The 15588-nt window shown below is 36.7% G+C and overlaps 1 protein-coding gene across 17 annotated transcripts in view; it reads right to left on the minus strand.

Moving 5' to 3' along the window:
• The window catches only part of TIAM1 (TIAM Rac1 associated GEF 1), a 196862-nt gene that overhangs the window by 60503 nt on the left and 120771 nt on the right, over positions 1-15588 (minus strand). For 16 of the 17 annotated variants that reach the window (XM_087895077.1, XM_087895070.1, XM_087895067.1 and 13 more), the window contains 2 exons: positions 6559-7003; positions 1817-1989 (listed from right to left, as the gene is read on the minus strand). In XM_087895077.1, coding sequence (XP_087751203.1) covers positions 1817-1989; positions 6559-7003 — 618 coding nt within the window. Of the gene's footprint in view, positions 1-1816; positions 1990-6558; positions 7004-14791; positions 14914-15588 lie in introns of those variants that run through there. The other variant, XM_034431242.2, reaches the window with a different exon arrangement.

Here is a 15588-nt window from a genome sequence, read left to right on the forward strand (position 1 = left end):
CTTAGATATTTTTAATTGTAAATGGATTTTAGTCGGGAGGTTTTAAATCTTGGGCCAAAATTTGTTTAATTCTTTTAAAATTTAAAATTTTGTATTGGGATGTTTTTATTGTAGGCTGTGCACCGCCCTGAGTCCAGCAGGAGAAGGGCGGTATAAAATTTTAATAAAATAAATAAAATAAATAAATAAATAGTGAACTGCAAGGTTAGAGATGAAATATCCCTACATCTGGGTAGGCCAAACACTCACAACCACTCAGTTTGATAGGAGTGAATCAGAGATGGTTCCATCCCATCGTAGTCTTTAGTCACTGGAACAGAATCTTGACAGTATCACTTGGTTGGCCCAGAGTCAAAAGATATAATTTGGTGTCATCAGCATACTGATGATACCAAACCCCAAATCAGCAGAGGACCTCATACAGTGATTTAATGCAGATAGTGAAAAAGAAGAGAAAGAAAACAGAACCTGAAGCATCCCAAAGGAGGGTCCTTGGGAGCAATCTCTCCCTCACCCTCATGACTGGAACTGATCCTGGAGATAGGACGAGAACTATTATAAAATGGCTCATGCAATCACCAACCTGTGGAGCCAGCTCAGAAGGACATCTTGGCCAGCAGAGCTGAAAACTGCCAAGACATCCAGGAGCACAAGGATAGATATGCAGAAAATGAAGAATGTCACTTCTAGGGTGCTTCTCAATTCAGGCAGGTTATGTAAAAATCTAATAGGCTGAAACCAGGTGGGCTGCTGCTGGTTCGGACCAGGTCAGGCAAACTGGTAGTTCTGTCTATCAGCTGGTCCCGCCCATCTGCACCCGCCCTATCCTGTCCTCTATTTCCTTTTTTCTGGCTCAGCTAATTTCCGCGCCTCCGCTGTTCTACTTAGTGGGGCTGCCTTAGAAGGTAAACAGCTGAGCTTCAAATTGCTGTATTTTAAACACTGCGCACAAAGCGTGCACTCACCAAACCAGTTGTTAAACTGGTTGCAGCCCACCACTGGCTGAAACCCACATGAATTAGTACCCCACCTCAATATTTCAGAATCTTCAGCAATATCCAGAGATTCTTGGCAGATGCACAAACTGAAATTGCTCACTGGATGGCAAAACAATCTTACACCTATTCTTTAATAGAAGACTATCTCTCCACCTAAAGCAAATAAATCTTTACAGGAAAAAATATTTTATGATGTCTTTAGGCAATGTTTTCTTTGGTGGAAAAGATATATGCATACTTGAAAGCAGAGTTCAGGGCAGTCATAGCCAATATCTCAAATAGTGTTTATAGAACTGCAGTAAAATATTTTATGAGTTCTAATGTTATGTTTCCCCATATATTAAATGTAGGTATTAAATAAGTGCTTTCTACACTTCTCTTTGTGATCCAACATTACTATTATTATTATTTTGGAGGACATGAGCCCCAAATATATTACAGCATCGCCAAGGAATGATATGATGTAGACTAGTCTTGCAAAAAAAACAAAGAAACAAATTCCTATTAGCTCTAAATTGCATAAAGTTCCCCAGCATTTGGTTATGTCATGTCACTATGTATTTTGGATGAGCTCAGTTTATAAAAAGAGCCCACATTTATCTATGCTATCTATCTACACCACTTATTTACGTAATAAAACTCTGGGTGGTGAATAAAGGAAAACTACTAAATATCATTATTGATTATAATTTATACAGTTATAAATAATTAAGCAGGCCCTCTTGAAATGTTGGAGTATCATTCAGGGATTTCTCTGAAGGATATGATCAAGAAGGAAATCAACAGCAGAAGCAGCAACATGGATGGGTAAAACTAACCTGAAAGAGAAATGCATCTCCAAGAGAATTGCTGAGGCAAAAAACATAATCTTTCTTTGGATGTTCAGGTACTGCTTGCACTATGCTGTTTTCCACCCAGACTGCATGTTTTGGGATGCTGTTGTGGTCTATCCCAGATCTGCCATCACTTTCATAGAAGAATAAAGTACAACCTTGAGAAAAACAGCAACTTATTAGCAATCTATGTATCTGGCAAGATAATAATACGGTTAGCAGAATATAACATTTCAGAATTATGCAATGCCAGCATTCAGAATGATGAAACAATAGAAATAAGAGCCTGTACAAGTACTAATAAATAAATAAGCAAGCAAGCATGTTCTGCTGTGGATTGTGTGTATCTACTATTTCATTCACTTAGCCATGTCCTTCAGTATGTTCCATTTCATACATTATACAAATATATACAGTATTTGCCATTCCTATTCATTCAACAATTAGTATTCCATGTTCACCAAGCATGCTGCACCTTCTGTGGACTGAGAGTGTTTCTCCTAAAAACTTGAATTTTTAACAAACTTAACAATCACTAATATCTTGATTCCCCGCCTTCTGTTCAGAGCTAATGCCAGTCTGGCAATATAATGATCAGTATTGCAGATTTTTCAGAGTACATTGTAATATAATATTTCATATAACACTTAGTAATATAGGGATGCTTGAAGTACAATATAGAATCTATATTACCAGTTTCAATATCTGGACCATATTTAGCATTCCCTCAGAATAGTAAAGACAATAGTCATAGTCAATTGTGGCATATTTTGGGTGTAGGAAAATGTTCAACCAAAGCCCAATTTTACACAGAGCATCCTAATACTTTATGCAAGCTTAAATTCTAATCTAAAGATAATCTTGCAAGCAATAAATTGTTCTGTACATCTCAAAAACCTGAGACATTTGCTTAAAGAAACCTTTGTGAGTTTGAGTTTAATCAATTGTCATGTGCAGGACTTCCTTGATCACTTAAAAAATTTATGAATAAAAGAATGCTATGACTGTATTGCATTTTTGTATACAGATAATGCTGTGTTGTTGGCTCAGGATCCAAATAATTTGCAGAAAATGTTATATGCAACCAGGAGTATTGGTCTGAAAATTAATATAGTTTTTGTCTAATAGGGAAAATGGAGTGAAAAATTTCAAGACACACATAAAATTCTATGGCAGGTTTATTAAGATAGAATTTTTTTAAAAAAAATAAGATTTAATAGAAAGATAGCAATGTGTTGAGAAATGACTGTCTGTGAGAAGTAAAAGATGGCTTTGCTAACAGTGCACCTTTGTCCACTTTATTAGATGAAAGTATTGTGGATTGTATAGAAGTGAGTAACCAGTATGAAATAAGCACATTGGCTTGGTCATACAGATTGAATGAATGAGGATTTAACTGCAAAGCAAGTATATAAAAGAAGAATAAGGAAATAGGTGAAAAGGAAGTGGAATACTGAGAAAGTCATGTTGGATGGAGTTGATGAAATCCTCAAAGATGAGAAATATAAAGAACAAAAGTCTTCCATGAAGCAATTATTTAAGATTTCTCATGAGTTCTTTTTTCTTTGGAAATAAATTAAGCTGATACAGTTCTGGTCCTCAAAGGAGTATCTAATTGCAAAGAAATGCATAAAAGGGGATGCCACTACTAAGCAAAGGTAAAGCCACTTCATATGGGGAAAGGAATCTGAGTCAGCTTTGTTATCCTAATTTAAAAATCTCCATTATACTGGCAGATTGGATAGAATGAAAATAGATGAAAAACATGTGTGCATGATACTGAATGATTACTATATCTCTTTAATACACCTCTTGATTGTCATTAATTTTTTGGGACTAGAGCCCATTTGGTCAGAGTTAGCAAGGGGAAATGGGATGTATTTTCATAACTTAAACAACTTTTTTGTTTTTATCCATCCCTGCCTTTCTATAAATGAAACCAAATAATGAGAGAACCAGCAGATATAATCACTGATTCATAAAACAAAATCATTTGGGGGGTAATTAGGTGTGCAAAAGAAGATACACACCACTGAAACATGATATCTTCCAAGATGACTTAAAGTAAACAATGAGAATTTTCTGGAAAAAAAAGTTGTGGCCTGATTTAGCTTCACTGAAAGGGAATAAAAACTAACATAATATTTTAGCTAATGATCAGTTTCAAGTTTTTTAAAAATCCAATTTTTCGGTTAGGCTAAACTCATATAGCTTGGAAGGATGCAGTTAAAGTTTATATTATTTTCAGATGAATTTTTCAATTTAATATATATTTTCTACTTTCAAGTTATAGTTACCAGGTTAACCCAAGACTTCAGAAATCAATTGTCAGCAAGACACAGCAGTTGTTAATTTCAAAGCTTAAATACTAACTTTTACTAAACCTCAGTAATCCAGTCTGAGTCACACTTTAAAGTAATAACTCTTTTCTAATCATCTTTTCCCCTTTTTCTCTCCAGATGGCTGTGTTTATTTGTGTCACACTATCACATTCTTCCTGCACACTGCTTGGGTTAAACAAATTACTGCTCTCTCTCCAATCCTTAACTAGCCACAGCTGATCATTTTTTCTGGACTCAGCTGTAATGCAAGCAAAGCTATTACAGATAGTCCTCGACATACAACAGTTCAAAGTTACAATGGCACTGAAAAAGTGTCTTATGACTGTTTTGCACTGTTATGACTGTTGCAGAATCCCAGGGACATGTGATCACACTTTGAAACCTTCTAGCAAGCAAAGTCAATAGAGAAAACAAATTCACTTAACCACCATGTTACTAACTTAACAACTGTGGCAAGAATGGGACAAAACTCACTCAACAATTGTCTTGCTTAGTAACATAAATTTTGGGCTGAATTGTGATTGTAAGTCAAGGACTATCTGTACATACATTCAGCCTCTATAAGCTTTAGGCAGTCCTTGCTATAAAATAACAGAATCACACGATCCACAGGACCTATCTCTTGGATCTAGCTATTAACTATATTTCAATGTTGATCTTTTAGAATAATTCCATAGAGAAATTAGCTGCCATGTCCCTTATTCCTTGATCTGCCTTGAGCCATATTCCATTCTGATACTCTCTCCACAACCACCACCTAATTCTTGTATAGGCAGCATTACAAATACCATATGGGAATCCTCTCATTTAGGCCAAGATGACTTATTCTGATATGAGCTTCTCCTAGAGTTTATTCAGTTTTCTAAGGGAAATAATAAGAATCACGTGGTTTAAAACTGTGGATTGTATTCTGTTTCTTTCAGGCTCTTGTGGTTTCTATTATCTGTTTCATCTTAAGATACAGTTGAAAAGGTGCCCTTGGGAAGGAAAAGCAGTGGAACAAGATATACTACACTTACTTAAAATATGAGAAAAACAGTAAGAATCAGTTTTATTCAGCAATCTGGGGAAAAAACAACTGTAATCACAAGGAAAATCAGGGGGGAAAATCAAGTCTAGCATATTTATTCAGAAACAATCACCACAGGTTTATTATAAGTAGATTATTTCCAAATAAATATACTTTGGATTGAGATGTAATGTTAATTCACACTATTTATCATTTGTCACTATATGACACTGTTTCTGCTAAAGTAAAGGAGTTTTTTCCAATACAAAATTATACTTTAATCCATAGATAAAGATATTTTAAAACTTTTGATGGAAATAACCACTATGAAATATCAGCTTGTAACACTTGCTTTAACTGATAAATGAATTTAAAGTGTTCGTGGTTTTGAAACAGTGTTTATAGAGTGAAAACAAAGCAATTGAGGCCATCATTAGAATCATTGGTACTTAATTGTCTACATTTACATTAATTTCTACTGGCAGACTTATGATTAGTCTCTAAATGATATTCAAAGTTATGACAGACCTTTCCCTAAAGTTACTTATGACCTGTTTTTGAAATTATAGCAATGCTCACACACTCATGCACACTCATGCACACTCATGCACACAGTCACATGATTGCATTTGGGGCACTTAGCAACTGCCTCACTTTTATGGCCATTTGCAGCAGCGCATGGTTACTGTACTGCAATTTGCAGCCTATTTTACTGGTGGCGTTTATTTTCAGTTTTCCAACAAAAGATACTCATTGGAGAAAGTGGATTTGCTTAACAACCATGGCACATGCTTAACAACTGCCACAAAAAATGTTGAAAAAAATTGGTCTGGCCATGTGATGCCTTAACTTACAACTGCAATGACTTACAACTGTAATTCTGGCGTTAATTCTGGTCATAAATTGAGGACTACCTGTACTAACATGGTATGTTATTTCCAAACATATTAAGAAAGGAAGAAAAACCCAACAAAAGACTCTTTTTTGCATTTATTATACTTAATGGTGCTTGGCAAATTAGTCATACTGCCTTTGACCAAGCCTCCCTCCAAGCCCTCTACACTTCAGTTGCAATCCTAGTGGAATTGTCGTCTCACCAAGCAAGGTGGGAAGAGCTTCAAAACAGACATGTTAAGAGCATATAACCTTTCAACACATAGGTATGTTCAGAGAAGAATATTGATCACTTCACAAAATGAGCCTGCAAAAGGTATACATAGGTTTGATATCTGTTTACAAATAGCATGAAACACACGTTTCTCACAAACACACACACATTCTTAAATTTCCAAGCAAGCCTTCATTAATACTATATAATTTTTAGGTGCTTCTATATTTTTTGTAATGTGCAGGTAAACAAAACATATTCACTGTACCTTTCAGGGAAACCCAATACTGTTTCCATTTCCTCCGTGTAGCTAACTCCACCTTCTTGTTCTTTTTATGGACAAGGAAGTTTTTCACTGCAAGAGCTCCAGCCTTCCTTACTGTTCCCTGCCCAGCTGTAAGAAGAATATCTGACTGTCCTGGAGAACTCAAAGTCCCACTGCTCTGTTCATCACTCAGGGTAGAGCCAGCCTCATCCAAATTGTCATTGGTGCTGCTCAACTCCAACTCTCGCCGAAAGTTTTCATAGACTCCTTGACGGGCCCCATCTCCAGTTGAAGAACTGCCACTGTCACTACCAGCAAAGGCTCGGCTGGTTGTTGGTGAGTAGCTGGAGTTTGTGGCATTTGAACGTCTAGAAAGGAGGTCTGTGTCTGTTGTTGCACCCTCAATTCCACTGTCAGCAAATTCACTTCCATCTCCTGTATTAACATCCTATTTAAAAATATAAATAAAAGCAGCATGAAAAAGTGCTCCAACTCAGTCGTTATTAAAAAGCTTTATTTTTGCAGTTAAATTCTATTCTTTGTTGTCTACATAGAGAAGTTTCATCTAACTTAGCACTCATTATGACCACCTAGTACAGGAACCTTCATTCAAAAATCAGAGAGCATACCAGTGGTGGGTTTCTACCAGTTCGCCCCAGTTCAGGCGAACCGGTAGTGGCGGGAGTGGGAGGCTCCACCCACCTGCCCGGACATCATCACGAACGCTCTGCGCATATGCAGAAGTGCCGCATGCGAGCGAGAATGCTCCCGGTTGCAAACTGGTAGCAAAGGTAAGAGGAATCCACAACTGGAGCATACCATTTATAGTTCTGTGTAAAATATATTTATCTTACTTGCTAATTATTTTTTTAAAACTTTTTTATAAAATAAATTAACAAATAAAATACTTTAATACATTTATTGGAAACAAGAGCATTTTAAAAGTTTAACATTTTTAACTGTTGTAGATTTCAGAGGGAGAGATTTAACCACTTGGCCTTAAGTTTTAAATTATTCATTCAGCATTTTAAATTGATTTGAAATGGTAATATAAATACAGAAAATGAAAATGAAACCTCTTCTAGTCCTTACTGATGCTGAATTTTATGGCTGTTTTCTTGCAGTTGCTGATGAAACTCACAATTACAATAGGTGGCATTACCTTAATAATAGTAATAATTGTGTACTAAATTAAAACATTAAAACAATTAAAAAACATTTTAAAGGATAGACAAATTCATCAAATTTAAGTACTCCAAAATCATATTTCATATTTATTTAAATATATTAGTGCTTCTTCCTATGTCATCAGGTAAAAGTGCTGTAGAAAAGAAAGTTATTATAATAAATGCAATACAATCAAATACAAGATTCAATATTACTATAAATAGGAAATGAAAGAATGTAAGGAAGAATTTATAACATACATTAAAGATTTAAGGTCCTTAGCCAAGCAGGCATCTAAATTCTAAATGCAGAATATTCTTTACAGTTAATTGTGATTAAGGCTCATCAGTTGGTCTATATATTTAAGGTCACAGCCGCAAAAGAATCTATACATTCTGGGTAACACAAATGATAACAAGAAAATCATGTCTTTTAGAATATATATGACAATACTGTATGATAATATGACAAAATACTGTACAAATAACTTGTTTAGAGATCTTATCTTCCCCCGCAGAGATAACTATAAAGGACAATAAAACAAATAATGAGACAGATTTTTTTTAGTCTGGAATTGGCTCAAGTGGACTGAATCTTTCTGCCAGAGGGACTTGATGGTTCATGCCATCAATCACTGCTATTGACAAAGATTGCCTTCGGGTTTTGGGTATCTGATACAGCTTTTATGGTTATATTGCTTAAATAACAGGCCCTCTGGTACAGTAATCTATTTTCGACCTCCTGTTTCATGCAGCAAATTCAAAAACTATTATAGTTTGCCTTAATGTGCATGTATTAACCAAACCAATATACCCACTATACACATATAGACATCTGTATTTAGTGGTTAAGGTCTGGAATAAAGGTTGTAGTTCTCCCTTATGTGTAGAAGCCAGCTGAGTGACTTTCAGCCAGTTAGTTTCTCCCAGCTTTAGCCTGAGAAGTAAAAAAGGCTATCTACCAACCTTGATTGGGCCAGAGAGGTAAATTATGGTCTACAACTTTCAATTAATAGGTTTTCATCCTGCAATGGGCTTATTTGGGATTATAATAATGATAGTGATTTACACATACACATATGAGTGTATATATGAATGAACTTCTTAGAATGATTCAGCAGAGAAGTATTCTTTCTCTGCCTTAAATCTCCATCCATGCTAATCTCCACCTTTAGAAAGCAATCCACAGATATAAACTTAAACCAGAAGTGTAGCGTTTTAAACATTTCTTAAGGAACTTTGCATTGGACATGTTTGTTCTTTATCTCATGAATACAAATTACTAGAATATAAAACTGATAAAATATTTTATTTTGAAATAAATTTTGGATTTTATTAATATTCAACAACTGTAACATATTGCTAATCTTCTTTAAATTAGAAATCATCCTCATAAGAACACAAAAATTTAAGACCTTTTTTTGAGGTGGGATTGAAATCAACCTTTACATAGTAAGGATGTCTACATGGTAATGTCCGATACACTATTTAAACGCATTCTTATATATTAAAGTTCATATGTTATATCTCTTCAGTTTGTCATGTGATTATTTTTCTCCAAAATAAACGCATGTAAAAAAGCTGCAGTATACATTTTCCTATGGCTAATTTTGTTGGTGAATTATATATTCTTACAACATAACCATAATAATGGGGTGCTTGAATTCAAAAATAAAGAGACAAATTCCCCAGCTAGAGGATCAAAGTTAATTTCTTCCCAATATGACTGAATGCTGTGAATAAACCAAGTGCTTGAACTGATCCTTAGGCAGAATTCCATTTGAAGTGGTGAGGAATAAACACATAAATTGCAACCAAGACATTTCTGAATGCCTGTAAAATTGTGAATCGTGTCTGGCTGATTAGGAATACATTTAAGAATAAATATTCCCTTTGCATATCCTGAAAACATTTTGGAAATCTGATATAAATAAAATAACTCAGACCCTTGAGATATCATACAAATGATTCTCACAAAGAGGCACAGAAACAGCAACATGAACTTTCAGGGCAGATTTCCATAAGTAACCGTGGATAACTGTGGGACTGTGTTACATTCAGTGAAATTAGAGCAATCAGCTGTTCCCAGACAGCCTGAATGACCTTCAAATAGACTGTTAGGGACTAAATCTGGAAATGCAAACTGCTGCATTGTCATACTTTTCCATCCATATAAACAGAAACAGGAACTTGGAGAATTGGAGCTTTGTTTTGTTCAATTCTGGTCACCGAACATCAAAAATTACAGTTGTATAAAAACAATTTCTCAGTTCCTGGAAACAAATTATTTTAAATTATTGTTCACTTTCAGATACAGGTTGAAATGATAACAAAAGTTTTTTAAGAGGCAAATAGGAGGTGGTGAATTTATTGTAACTATTTTGTGGTATCAGGATCAGAGGATTCCAGTTCTGGGACTGGACAAGTGGCTGGTGATTAGCCATGAATATACTATCAGCTTTATTTCAATGTGGGGTTTATGTCAGCTTTAGAGCAACACAAACCCTGGAGCTCAGGCCAAACTGTCAAACTTGATTAAAAATGAGAATCTCTCTGAGGATTATATATTTCTTGTGGTTAGTTATAAGGAAAAATGGGTCAACTTTATAAGTAATTAATTTATGATTCTATCACTAAATGACCTTTACTGGGATGATTTAAACATTTGTGGTTTAACAAAGTATAGATCAGTGTTGGCGAACCTTTTCGGCACTCAGTGCCAAAACGGGAGAGTGCATGCAGGGCATCGCCGCAAACCAGAAGAGCAGCTCCCCGGCGCACATGCACGGGAGCACCAGAAACCAGAAGAGCCATTCCCCAGCATGTATGCGTGCACCAGGAAGCTGAGCTTCCGGGTTCCAGCGAGCGCATGTACACGTGAACACCAGCTGGCCAGTGCGCATGTGCGCGCTGGAAACCAGAAGCTCAACTTCCCAGTGCATGGATCCATGCCAGGGAGCTGCTTTTTCAGTTTTCGGTGCTCCCGCGTGCACGAAGACCAGCTGGCCAGCATGCATGTGCACGCCGGAACCCGGAAGAGCAACAGGCGACAGCTGGCATGCCCGGAAAGATGGCTCTGCATGCCACTTCTGGCACACGTGCCATAGGTTCACCATCACTGGTATAGATACTTAAATAACATTTCTCTTCTTATTTTGATAAACAGTTTTTCAGGTGTTGATTTTTTTGGTCATTTTTCTAATAATCCAGAATATTAATGAGAGAATAGGCAACTAGAGTTAGGCTATAAATATTTAAAATATAAACTAGACACATTTTAAATTTAATTTTATAATAGAAATGGCAATTCAAAATGAATTGTGTTACCTTACAATTTTGAAAATCATGTTTGCATCAGTTCTTAGTTTCTCCCTCCAGAATTCAAAACATAATTTAGTATTGGATCATACCGTATTAGAAACAAGTTTTTGTACTGAAAAAGTAGAATGAGAAATATCTCCAAACAAATAATTAGCAGGGGGAAGGGTGATGCTGAAAAATCTCAGATTACTGTCATTTGTATATAATAGAGAAAGCAATCCTGATTATGTCAGCAGGCCAGGGATCTTAGCGAGTTGACAGACTGATTGATTGGATTGTTTGATTGATTGAACGAGTGAGTGAGTAAGCGAGCATATGGCTAGCAATCAGGGCGTTCAGTTTAAGAGATAGTTGGGCAGTGTGGCCTAAAACTGCAAAAGGTGTGGCATTGAAGAACTACCTATTTTTTTCTACCGTGTTTCTCCAAAAAGACAACCCACCTTGAAAAGAAGCCCTATCACATTTTTATGCACATGCGATCAAATTAAGCCCCACCCACAAAATTAGCCCTAATTAAGACCCCACCCACTCTGGGGTGCAATGGGTGGGGGGAGTTACACAGATAAAAAATAAGCTAGGGTGGGGATGGTGGGTGGAGCTGCCCTACTTACCAGGTCTCGCACACCCCGACATCTGCCTCGCCTTCTTCTGCAGGCACTTCTTCTGCGGCCATTTGCCGCCATTCACACACATCACCCCGGTCTCTGTTTTCATTTTCAGATGCCTGCCGGAAGGCATCTAAAGGCAAAACAGAGGCCGGGGTGATGTGTGTGAAAAGTGGTCTAACACAGTGTTTCCAAATTTGCGATGTATAGCTTGTAGTACACAGTTATGGCAGACTGTCTCCAGTGCAGCTATCATAATAAATTCAGATTATTATTATTTTTTTAAATAGCCAAAATCTCACAAGATTGCTCAGTATCAATAATAAATATTATTTAATTTTTGCATCTAATGGAAACTACTTGTGCCAGGATATCCACGCCGTTATGTTGCTAGTCTCCGGTTTATTCAATAATCCTTAACAAAGTTTTAGTGATAATGTAGCAATCTACCCAAAGGAAAAGGTTGGAACTACTAGTCTAGAGATTTGGGTAAATTACAGAAAATGTACTTGACCCATTTAAAAATGTGGCATTGATTAATGGACACAGATGCTTAAAAAATGTGAATCTATAACCTGCTCCTCAGCTGTGAAGCCATAATTTACTCATACCTTCACAGTTTGAATAACAGATGTAGATAACACTACATCAAATGCTGTTTCAGCTGCATCTTATTCCAACTCACATGCTTCAAGCAAGCTGTCAATCACTGCTTCTCTTTCTATTCATTTTCATGAGTTGCCTCATTTTTAAAAAATGGCTCTCAAAAAAGTGTATTAGAGCTTCAGGCACCGAGTAACTTTGATGTCATGCTGTACTCTATAACATTGCTTAAACACTATATTAAAACTAAGAAAACAATTACATATTTCAACTGGCATTTCAATATGTTATGATTAATTACACTGAATTGAAAGGGGTTCATTAGAAGGTCACGTAAAGCATTATCCTTTAAAATATATGTATCAAGCAGTTATCAAGCAGGTGACTTATTCTCCCCCAGCCTCAGCTGTTATGACCAATAAATCACTCCATCCAACAAATGGGAGTGGTTTTTTAAGTAAGCTTAAATTTAGAGTTCTTTATAAGCTATATTATGATGTTCCACAGAGATTTCACTGTATATTTGTTTGATTTGTTATTGTTGGTGTTTTTAAAGCAGGAAAATTACACTGCGTGATATGTCTTCTTCTGCATGGGATTGACCTGCATTTAAGAAATAACATTCTGGAATTTGTGTGTGTGGCATGGCACAGAAAAGCCATATAGCATCAGGGGTGGGTTCTAACATTTTTTACTACAGGTTCTGTGGGCGTAGCTTGATGGTCATGTGACAATTCTTTAGGATTTAGCAGAGATACTGGTCTACCAGGCTTTTAACTGCTTGCAGAGCTGTACCGGTCTACTCATTTGTTTTTGGAGGCACTGGTCTACCCATTTATTTTTGCAGGCACTGGTCTACGCATTTGTTTTTGGAGGCACTGGTCTACCCATTTATTTTTGCAGGCACCAGTCTACTCATTTGTTTTTGCAGGCATTGGTCTATCCATTTGTTTTCTTTTAACACTGATCAGCTGTAGGGTGGCCCTTTGAAGCCCCCAGGCAAGAGTTTAAACAGTTTTTTCCCCTCTAGCCAATCAGCTGGGACTCAGGAGGCAGCAATAGATTGGGGGTGGGGCCAAATAAAAGGTAAGAATAATGCAGGGGGATGGGGGCGGGGGGCAGAACCGGTTCGGTGACATCATATCGTCACCGCTACCGGCTCGGGGGAACTGGGCCGAACCGGGAGGAACCCACCGACTGGCATCCTTTTGACAGATACCAAATATTTGACTATCACAATTCTGATCTTTTGTATGTACCATCTTAGCAAGAAGCAATGCAGACTGGCTGATGTCAAAGGAAATGCATGAATCACATATACATCAAGAAATAAGTCATATCAGTGGGCCATAGAAAAGAATTTAGATGAATTCTGTACACCAAAACTCTGTTATAAAGGGGTGCTCACGTTCAGACTGCAGTCAGCTCATAATACACTGAACTGCTGGTGTTTTTGTGGTTTTAATGGTTTTAATATGGTTTTTATGTTGTTTTAATTCTTTATTAGGGGTATAAGATAAGTGGTTATATAAATGTTCTATATAAATAATTATCCTCAGTTTTACCGTGCAGAATTTGCCTTTCTTCCTTTATCAGAATATTCTACAGCAATTAGATAGCTATATATGGTAATAGCTTCTTTTGCAAGTTCTCCCAGAGCTTTTTCTCCCCTGTTAACCATTTTCTGTACAGCTACAAGTCTTGGAATTTTTTGTTCTAACATCTCCACCTTGGACAGTGACAGTACTGCTCATAACATTAAGCACCCAAGAATTATGCTCACTATTGGCATATGGTATATTCAAAAATATGCCTTAATGTGTTGCTAACCTAGCCAAACAAATATGGGTCTGAGTCTGAACAGTCACCAGATGAGATTTCATATGGAAATTCCATATATGCCACTTTGAATTCCAGTTAAGAAGAAACAGGTAATGTAAATGTACTAATCAGTAAATAAGCAGTAAAGATTTTTAGACGGTATTGTTTTTCAATGGTTTTCTAGACTGCTGGCATTAAAAAATTATCTAAGCTACAGATCATTAACTTTCCTTCATTCTATGTATTCTGCAGAAGATGCAGGTCTCAAATAAAAGCAGACAGCCTGTAAGGCAGAAGAATAGTTATGAAAAACACATATAAATTATACTATGTTCACATGTAACACTTCAACAGTAAGGCAGAATACAGCAAACCAGAACCATTAATGTGTGATTGATTGATTCTATTTGGCTTCCATTACCAGTGGGTTTAGCTAACAAATTTGGACAGCTGTAGTCAAGATTTCGTTAGTATTAAGCATAAATAGGAAACTGTGGCTTGTTCTTTATTCCAAGCAAACAAGAATAACAGAATAACAGAGTTGGAAGGGGCTTTGGAGATCTTCTAGTCCAACCCCCTGCTCAGGCAGAAAACCCTATACCATTTCAGACAACTGGTTGTCCAATCTCTTCTTTAAAACCTATTTAAGACAAGCCAGAATTAGCTACTAGACAACCTCTGATACCTTGGATCATCATTTCAGATGAGACATTTCCTTACCAGATTTCTCAATGCTTTCAACCACGATAGAACTTCTAAGGTACTAACTTCACCGGAAAAGCTGGGATACATTTAGAGATGTACCTGTCTTAAATTCGTCCATGTTGATCTGCATAGCACAAATGTCAGCACAGGAAATGTTTTATGACATTTTGTATTATGTCATAAAGTGTTTAATGACAATGTTAGCTACTACAGTTTATTTTTGCTCTGATGTACATTACTTCACTGGTAGTAAATATCAAAAATACAGGAAGGAAGCACATGTTTACTAAACTCACATATTTCAATCTTTGCCAAATTTGGAAAAGTTACAGGTATTTTACAATTTTGGGGAAGGAATTTCAAACCATGACCTTTAAACAAACATACCCCCATAAATATACCATCTCTACTACCCTGTGTGAAATTTAACAGGTGCTAGAGGAATTTTTAAAATAGAAAGTTAATGCAAGATTATCTTGCTCAAGTCATTTCTTTAACAGTAGCAAAAACAGAATGTTTAAAAAAAGTATTTACAAAATGAATGAAGGTTCTAGATCAGTGTTGGCGAACCTTTTCAATACTGAGTGCTGAAATGGGAGTGTGCACGTGCACGCACTTGCGTGCCGGAAACTGGAAGAGCAGCCACCCGGCATGTGCGCCATCTGGTCTTCCGGTTTCTGGCGTGCATGCATGCATGAAGACCAGCTGGCCGGTGCGCATGCGCACGCTGGAAACTGGAACAGTGTCAATGAAGCACAACCCCCCCCAAAACCAAGAACAAGCCAGCATAGCATCCCCCTCCCTGCCAAGGG

This window comes from Pantherophis guttatus, chromosome 5 (assembly GCF_059756535.1).
Source record: "Pantherophis guttatus breed Tessera chromosome 5, ASM5975653v1, whole genome shotgun sequence".
NCBI classification, from domain to species: Eukaryota; Metazoa; Chordata; class Lepidosauria; order Squamata; family Colubridae; genus Pantherophis; species Pantherophis guttatus.